The sequence below is a fragment of the Malus domestica genome, chromosome 17 (genome assembly GCF_042453785.1).
Source record: "Malus domestica chromosome 17, GDT2T_hap1".
In the NCBI taxonomy this organism is placed as follows: Eukaryota; Viridiplantae; Streptophyta; class Magnoliopsida; order Rosales; family Rosaceae; genus Malus; species Malus domestica.
The window spans coordinates 27,358,242-27,366,779 of record NC_091677.1 but is presented as its reverse complement, the minus strand read 5'-3'; the positions used below and the strand labels follow the sequence as shown (position 1 = coordinate 27,366,779).

At 33.0% G+C, this 8,538-nt stretch overlaps 1 protein-coding gene across 1 annotated transcript; it reads right to left on the bottom strand.

The window, feature by feature from the left end:
* Nucleotides 1-420: 420 nt before the first annotated feature.
* On the bottom strand, nt 421-6,633 carry LOC103438772 (cinnamoyl-CoA reductase 1-like). Its single transcript, XM_008377320.4, has 5 exons — nt 6,175-6,633; nt 5,741-5,895; nt 3,651-3,836; nt 2,429-2,781; nt 421-858 (listed from the first exon to the last, which is right to left on the bottom strand). Exons 1-5 carry the CDS (start codon nt 6,311-6,313, stop codon nt 672-674), a joined length of 1,020 nt encoding a protein of 339 aa, XP_008375542.1. The 5' UTR covers nt 6,314-6,633; the 3' UTR covers nt 421-671.
* Between the last annotated feature and the right edge of the window lie 1,905 nt (nt 6,634-8,538).

Here is an 8,538-nt window from a genome sequence, read left to right as displayed (position 1 = left end):
ACATCAGAAAAAGTAATTGTCCTTCTATAATGTTACATATTAAGTGGTAACTTCCTAAATTGTATCAAAGTATATTGAGATAAAAGATCACACCTTCAGATTAATAGTACATTGAAAATTCCAAACTGTTAAAACAATTTTGCACAATAGCATTTGCTTTCCTTTTAAATTTTTTTTTATCCATTTGCTTATATGGAGAGATTATGCAGTGTATTATGAATACGGCTCGGTACTTAAGTGTCATAAAATAAGTGAGAAAAAGTTTTTTTTTAAAGTATTTATCCACTTGTATAATGCCACTTGATATATAAAGGTATGTTCCTAATACACTAAAAATCTTTCCTTGTCATGGGGATGTTGTCCTAAACTTATGCCATGCAAATCTATAATTAGTAGGAAATTACGAAAAGAATTCAGAAATTAACCGTTTCCAAAGATACTTTGGCTTAAGAGTTATTGACTTCATTACAAAAATTTATTTGGTTCTCAGAATTCAGAAATGGGACTGCAAACAACATCTTTCCTGAAAACTGTGCCCTCTACTAGAACCTAGTATTAAAAATACCATCGCAGCTTTATTATAGGGACCAAAATAAGATAAGTATTTAAGCAAACAAACAATTAAGGACTTGAACATATTCATGCTTCTTATCTTTTTATACTATTATAAGTTAAGATTGAATTTTAATGGAATCTTGTTCTTGTTTTGTAGGGACTGGAAGGTGGCCCTTCTCCTGCAAGCTCTTGACAGTTTCATACAGGGTATGTTTGACTGGGGTGAACTCCAACCCTAAGTCTCGTAGCTTCTGGTTTGTGAACTTGTATGGTTCTGCTCTGGGTTTCCCATTATCTTTACACCTGCAAAGTATATATTTGACATATTAGTTTAATCACATAAAAAAATAAAAAACACCAAGTAAACTAACAAAATGCAAATACATATCAGAAGAAGCTATCAATTAGTACGACGTAATCACTCTTTTAGATATATATGCTCAACAAAAAATACAAAAGAAGTAAACCAATGATTAGCAAATATTTATTTTTATTGAAATATAGTTTAAGAACACCAGTTAGTCTTCATGCAGAAGACAGTATTATTTCCTGAATTTTTGTTTGACCCACTTCATTTCCTGAAGTGGGACCTAGTAATGGTGAAATATTGGCACCGTATATATTCCTAAGATCATTGAGAGCACTAAATCATTGAACTTGCATGGTGGCCTAACAAAGGGGATAATTTTTTTTTGTTTTTTTTTTAGTCAAAGGGAATTTTTATAACAAAGTTCAGAATGACAAATTACAAGGATTTTGCAGCTAAAAGCGAGAAATAAAACAGCCCAAAAAAAATGGACAAGAATTGTTTGCCCTTCCGTGCCCTTCTGTTTTGTGTGGTCACGGTTAAGCCACGTCAACATTTTATATTATTTTTTTATAGAGATAGTAAGACAAAAATGAATAGTGATATAAAATATTGACGTAATTTAACCGTGATTACACAAATAGAAGGACAAGAGAGCTCAGACAATTCTTGTTCAAAAAAAATATCGGTACAGACAGGACATATTGGTAAGTAAAGAGAGTGACATATTGGTAGGTAAAGAGAGTGACATATTGGTAGGTAAAGAGAGTGACATATTGCAAAGGATAATAAAAACTAAAGATAATCTCAGGGTGAGGTGGAGTCTCGTAGTAGGTAAGGACTCATTAGGTCCACAAGTATATTTATACATCACTATTTCAACTTTTTTGGTACTAAATTTTTCAATTTGTGGAGTCTTTTGTGTAGACATGTCAAAGCTGGTACAACTACTACTGCCCCACACCGCAACAAAGCTCATGCAATCAAAAGCTTACACATGTCTTCCATAATCAGGTGTCAAATCATGCAATCAAAAGCTTACACTTATATATATATATAATTCAACGCATGTCGATATGAATATTTCTCCACTTCTAATTTAAAACATTAGGATTTATTTTATGATTTGACACCTGATTATGTGTGTGTGTGGATAAGAGTAACCCAACAAGTCTTACTAACAATTAAAAACCCTAAAATTCAGAAGTTGAATGTGTATTTGTAGTATGCTCAGAAGTTACTCAAGAAAATAAAGCCTAAACATTTGTGATCTTTTATGGCCAATTCCATGGACGTCCACCCTATATTAGATCGATGCTTAAGAGTCGTCTACGTATGCATAACAAAAAAATCAATGCCTTAAAATTGTCTAGGCATACATGAACGACTGTAATTAGCATTTTATTTTACCAGACATCTTATCTTTGTAAGAAACAAAAGTCACAAAACTAACCTAATAACAACATTAATAACAGTGGTAAAAACAAGAAAATTTACTATGTATACTCAACTACTCAGTGAAAGGGTTTGTACCAAAATTGACAAGGATAACGATGTTACACTTACTTGTTGGGAATAGGGTATTCCGGGAAGAATTTTGCCAGGATTTCCACCACGTCGCCCCGGTGGAGCACACTCTCAGCACAAAGATATCTGCCGGAGGCAGAGGGTGTCTCATAGACCAGAATGTGAGCCAGTGCGACGTCCCTAACATGCACATAGGCCTGAACTGAATTGGCATATGTCTGGGTTGAGCCTGTCAGGTACTTGAGGATGTGAATGGTGCTAGCGTTGACAGTTGGTTGCAGAAGTGGTCCGAGCACCAGCACTGGGTTCACTACCACCACGTCCACCCCTTTCTCTTTGGCCTCAGCCCATGCTGCCTGCTCTGCCACTGCTTTCCCATAGCAGTACCAGTTCTGCAATTTAATTTTTATTTGTTAATTCATTGTCAAATTATCAAAAGTAATATAAATTATATGTTGGGTTTTTTTCTATATTGATTTTTCTTTCCAAATTTTTTCTTTTATATTGTTTTTGCATGTTCAACCAAGTCTATACTCATGCATCCCAATTGACTAAAAAAATTATTTTTAACTAGTAGATTTTTCTCCAACTTTTGATCACAATGCATATGTATATTTTCATTCACTACAAGAAAAATGAGCAACAACTATCATATTTAGTAATTATTTTTGCAGCTTTTGTTGGATAATGATGCCACCAATAAGAAAATGGTGACAAAAGCCAAAAAATAGGTTATAGTTACAACAAAATGATGACTAATACGTTATATATATATATATAGTGGAAGCCTTTAAGGTAAAGGATCCCCATTTTTCAAAAAAATTAGGGATATCCTCTTGACCGTTAGATTTGGTTTTAATGAAATCTTGTGGTTGAGATTCTGTGACCTGTGATTCAATCTCAATCACAAAAATTCATTAAAGCCAAATCTAATGATTAAGAGGGTGTCCACATTTTTTTTGAAAAATGGGGATCCCTTCCCTTAAAGGGTCTGTGTATATATATATATATATATTTGTCACCATTTTTTATTTACAGCATCATTGTTATTCTAATAATAGTTACAAAAATAGTTACTAAATAGAGTAGTTGTTGCTTCTTCTTTTTTCTTTTTTCTTTTTTTCCGATGATTCTCTGCTGTGTTCTATCTAATATATAATAAGTATTTTATTGGTAGATAAACATAACTACTTCATATTAATAAGTGATTTTTTTTTTGTTAATGAGAAAAGAAATTATATATAATTATGGCTCTGCCAACCTTGGTGTTCTTGCAAAATTCAAGATCACTCCAACAAGACTCATCAACAACCACATCAGGACCCCTGGTGGGGTCCATGTACACCGCACCGATTGACGACGTGAAAACCACCCGTTTCACCTTGGCTTCCGCCGCTGCCTGAATCACATTCTTGGTTCCGTTCACCGCGGGCTCCACCATTTGTTCCTGTATATACATATTAGGCTAGAATTAATACTATTTTTGGGATTGCATAATCATTTATTATTTCTAAAGAAAATAAAAAAGGTCAAAAATTTTCTATTTCTAGTAAAAAGTACAGTGATTTCTTTCTTTTGTGGGTTACGTCTAAGTTCAACCCCTTATTATTATACACATTGCTTAGCCTAATATTTTCCCTCGTTTGTTCAAAAAAAATAAAATGAAAATTGAATTTTGTATTTACCAAATTTAAGATAAATATCGACATACATGCATACTTCCATTCTTTTTTGGTCAAACATGCACTTCTTATCAAATTTTTAATATTTGAAAGTATCTGCTAACATCTACTTTTAAGAGTCGTGATGGTATGATTCATCAGACTTTCTTTTTCATTTTGTCTTACAACTTGAATTGTGTAGCATGATAATTAAAAAGAAAGCACTACCATGTGACGTTCCAAATCAATAACAAAATATCTTGTATGTAAATTTCTCTAACATAATATGATATTATTACTCATGACACCATATTACCAGCGACATATAGTTTCGTTTGATTGAGTTCCAAGTTTACTTTTTGTCCAAAAGTGCATCATGATGAAGTGCCAATAATAACTTCTATTTAAAAAAAAAATCTCAAAAAATACGAAAGAGGAAAAATATCCACCAAACCAATGCCCATCAACCAAATTTTCCTTTTCTTTCTTATCTTTCTTTTGGAGGTCCACAACATCACCAGAGGAGGTGTTTGGGGTGAGGGAGCGAAAGGTGCAGTTGCACAAGACGCTCAAAATTTTTGTCATCTAATGTTATGTAATGATGTTATATATTTAAAAAATTATTTTTGTTAGTACTTTAAAATTTCATTGTGCATTCCTTATAAGAGTAAATTTTTTTAATTTCTAAATATAAAAGGGTAATGCTAGGGAGACTAAATTTGTGAACTAAATGATGAGTCACCAATAGGAAATAATCATGTTTATCAATGCTTAAGTAATAATTCAATCATTAACTTACATGTCATTTAATTTACAAAATTTTGTCTAGAAATTTAATATCCTTAGCATCTCACTCAATATAAAAATTTCTAGTGCAATGAGATATTCTAATTGTCAATAATAACACCCTAAAAACTATAGTTTTCCAATTTTATTATATAATAAGGTTATATATTCAAGTGAAGTTAGAGTTTTGAAGTTTTTTTATTTTTTTTGTTTAATTGTTTAAGATTGAACTGCTTTTTATTATTTAGTGAATGTTATATTTGTAGCTTTTTTACTTATAATTAATGACATTTGTAAACTTACAATCGGTGAATGCTAAAATTTATTTTGATTTAAGTTATTGTCTTCTACTATCAATACATTGTTTTACTTTTTTTAATACAATCTTAAAAATGAGCCCTCTAAAAAATTTCGTACAGCCCTCGGAAATCAGATACGGCCCCGAACATCACCATCGACAAGCAGTGCCGTCTGACAGAGAACCGCACTTATTAATACTTAGTTTTTAAGGGTCCACAAAGCAATCAATTAGGGAGGATTAGGAACGTAAGGCTTTGGTGCAGGGGGTTGGTGAGGAGGAAGATGTCTGCCCTTCTGTTTGGGTGTCTTTCTCATCTTTTTTTTATTTTGTGCGATCACGGTTAAATCACGTTAATATTTTATATTAATTTTTTTTATAGAGATAATAAGATAAAAAGTAATAAGAATATAAAATGTTAACGTATCTTAACGACAGCACAAATAAGAAAGAAAAGAAAGGGCATCCAAACAAGATGGCAGACAATCTGCCTCCGGTTGGTGAATGGTTAAAAGACAAAAAGGAAATAGCGTGCACATTTTCCATGATTTTCTCAGCAACCAAACAGAAAAGCAGAAGAGAAAGTCAAGGGAAAAGAAAACTCACTGGATCATCCGTGACAGGTGATGCTGTGTGAAAAACTCCATCACAGCCATTAATGGCTTCTTTGAGGCTGTCATAATCAAGGAGATCAGCTCTGCACAAAGTTAGTCTCTCTGCAGCTCCTTCAAGCTCTCTCAAATGAGCATTCTTTGGGTCATCTATAACCAAAACCAAAATAAGAAAACCACACAAAAAATAAAGGATAAAAGCACAAAGAACAATAACTGATGCACACGTCTTGCAACATGGATGGCATGTTACGCTGTCAAATTCTGAATTATATCTACCGAATATTTTGAAACAAGAACTGCCCGTGCAAACATAATTAAGTAACCAATAATTATAATTCGGTCTGATAACAACGTAACAACATAACATGTCGAATTATCTGTGAAATTGTGAATGCAGGCCTAGAAGATGTTAATGATTTGAACTACCGGGGTTTCTCAAGGTTCCTCTAACAGTGTAGCCTCTTTCGAGCAATAGCTTCACCATCCAAGAAGCAATGAAGCCTCCAGCTCCAGTGACACAAATAGTTTGGCCGTGGCCGGAAACTGATGAGCTATCGGCAGGCATCTTGGTTATTAGCTTTGTTTCCGGACGAGATACGATACAGATTTTCTTTTTTGGGGTTGTTGGGAGCGAAAGAGATAAGAACAGAAGAGACGAAAGGGAAAGTTTGAAGTGCGTTTGTGATGGAAGAATGGGGAGGCACAAAACAAGAACAGCAGCTAAATGTGGTTTTATAAGGAGGAGAGAGCCCACCAGACTCACCTACCGCCGTTAAAAAGGTTCGAGAGAAGAGACAGACAGACTTTAACCATTTGCTCTATCTTACAAGTGGAACGGATCGAAGGAAAAATGTGACAGGAGTAACATGACTTTTTTTTTTCTTTAATTTGTAGAAAAAATGATATTTTAGTTGGTGTTATTAGTGGGGTTTTAACTGACTGGTTTTAGAATTCTTAAGTATGAATGCAATCATAGGGGTTGTAAATGACTAGTTTTAGAATTCTTACGTATGAATGCAATCATACTTTTTTTTAATATTTTATTTATGAAAAAATATTAGGAGGTGGTCACATTTTAGAACCAGTGGAACGGATCGAAGGAAAAATGTGACATGAGTAACATGATTTTTTTTTTCCTTTAATTTGTATAAAAAATGATATTTTAATTGGTGTTATTAGTGGGGTTTTAAATGACTGGTTTTGGAATTCTTACGTGTGAATGCAATCATAGGGGTTGTAAATGACTAGTTTTAGAATTCTTACGTATGAATGTAATCATACTTTTTTTTTATATTTTATTTATGAAAAATGTTAGGAGGTGGTCACATTTTAGAACCAGTAGTGGTAATGTTTAATATGGCAAGTGATGTACATGTCATGTTAATTACTATTTACATACAAAGCAAAGGATTTACTCTCATTGGATATTGATTATATGCATTTATCACATTTGTGCTATACTATAGTAAAAAAAATGTGATATATCCTAGCAATTACTCTTCATTTACATAAATACATACATAATATCAGATCCTTATTATAAGTGTTAACATGACATGTAATATTACTGTCGCACATCAAGAAATTCCATAACATGACATAGAACGTGTTATGGTGTTGTTCGTTGGGAGAATTTTTCGATATCGAATTGGTTATGTTTGATTTATTCCAATTAATTTTGGTGTGCACCCAACATTAAATAGATCTGTTTTTCTTTTGTTGGAAATTATATCACCATTTATCTAAGGAAAATTTTTTAACACGCATTATCTCACTCTACACTCATATTGTATTTAATTTATTTTGGCTTAACTGGAAAAACAGTTCTTGTAGTTATAAGATAGTCAAATAATGGCCTCTGTTGTAAAAAAATTAAAACTTACACCCTTGTGATCAAAGACCATTAGCAATTTAGTCCATAAGCAAAACTCCGTCAAAATCAATTAAAATGAAAGAGTAAACATATATTTTCGTGTCCATAAGCCAATACCTCTCCCCTCTTCTCTATCTTATGTTTCCTTACTATTGTCCAATGTTTTAAAAGGCTCACCTCAGAGCGTCCAAACGTCTCTGTTTGGCTGCTTTTTTGTTTTTTTTTTTTTTTCAACTCCCAAATCCAAATTTTGGGTAGGGTTTTAACTGCCTCATATCTCTTCCTTGCACTATCGTTTCTCTGCCTTTTTTTATTATTTTTTTTATAGTGGATGTGTGCTTTGTCTGCGTGCATTGTTATATGTGTACTCATTGTGTTTTTCATCCTCTATTATATATATATATATATATATATATATACACACACATATATATATGCAGTGGGGGATCCAGGATTTTAAACTCGGAGGGTCCCAATAATAAAGGTCAAAACATTTATAGACAAAAACAACATTGAAAATTTAAATATAATACATTTCATTCAAAAATCATATGCAAAACAATATTACAAATTATAAAATCATAATTCAAGCGTCCATTACGAGGTTTCATAAGTTATTAGGAAGTATCTAAGTTATTGATTATCTAATATGGACCACTAAATTTAAAACACCGATCAAATAAAACTCTCCCCAAACTCTCACTATCTTTCTAGCCAAACACACCATTTTTCTCTTTTACTAGTTTCCAAACATCCACTTTCTCTCTCACTAAGAACACAGCTGTCATACCTCCACCAACCGCCTCCACTTTCTCTCTCACTAAGAACACAACTGCCATACCTCCACCAACCGCCTCCCGAAGCCATGGCAGCTCCACCCCCAAATTTCACCAACCCATGACAGATCATATCCATCT

What these genes read in the sequence shown, in the direction of transcription:
- LOC103438772 (XM_008377320.4), bottom strand. Translation starts at nt 6,313, where the DNA reads ATGCCTGCCGATAGCTCATCAGTTTCCGGCCACGGCCAAACTATTTGT. An exon ending in AGGAACCTTGAGAAACCCCG is followed by an intron (nt 5,896 to 6,174) that starts GTAGTTCAAATC and finishes TTTTGGTTATAG; the next exon opens with ATGACCCAAAGAATGCTCAT. An exon ending in AATTTTGCAAGAACACCAAG is followed by an intron (nt 2,782 to 3,650) that starts GTTGGCAGAGCC and finishes ATTAAATTGCAG; the next exon opens with AACTGGTACTGCTATGGGAA.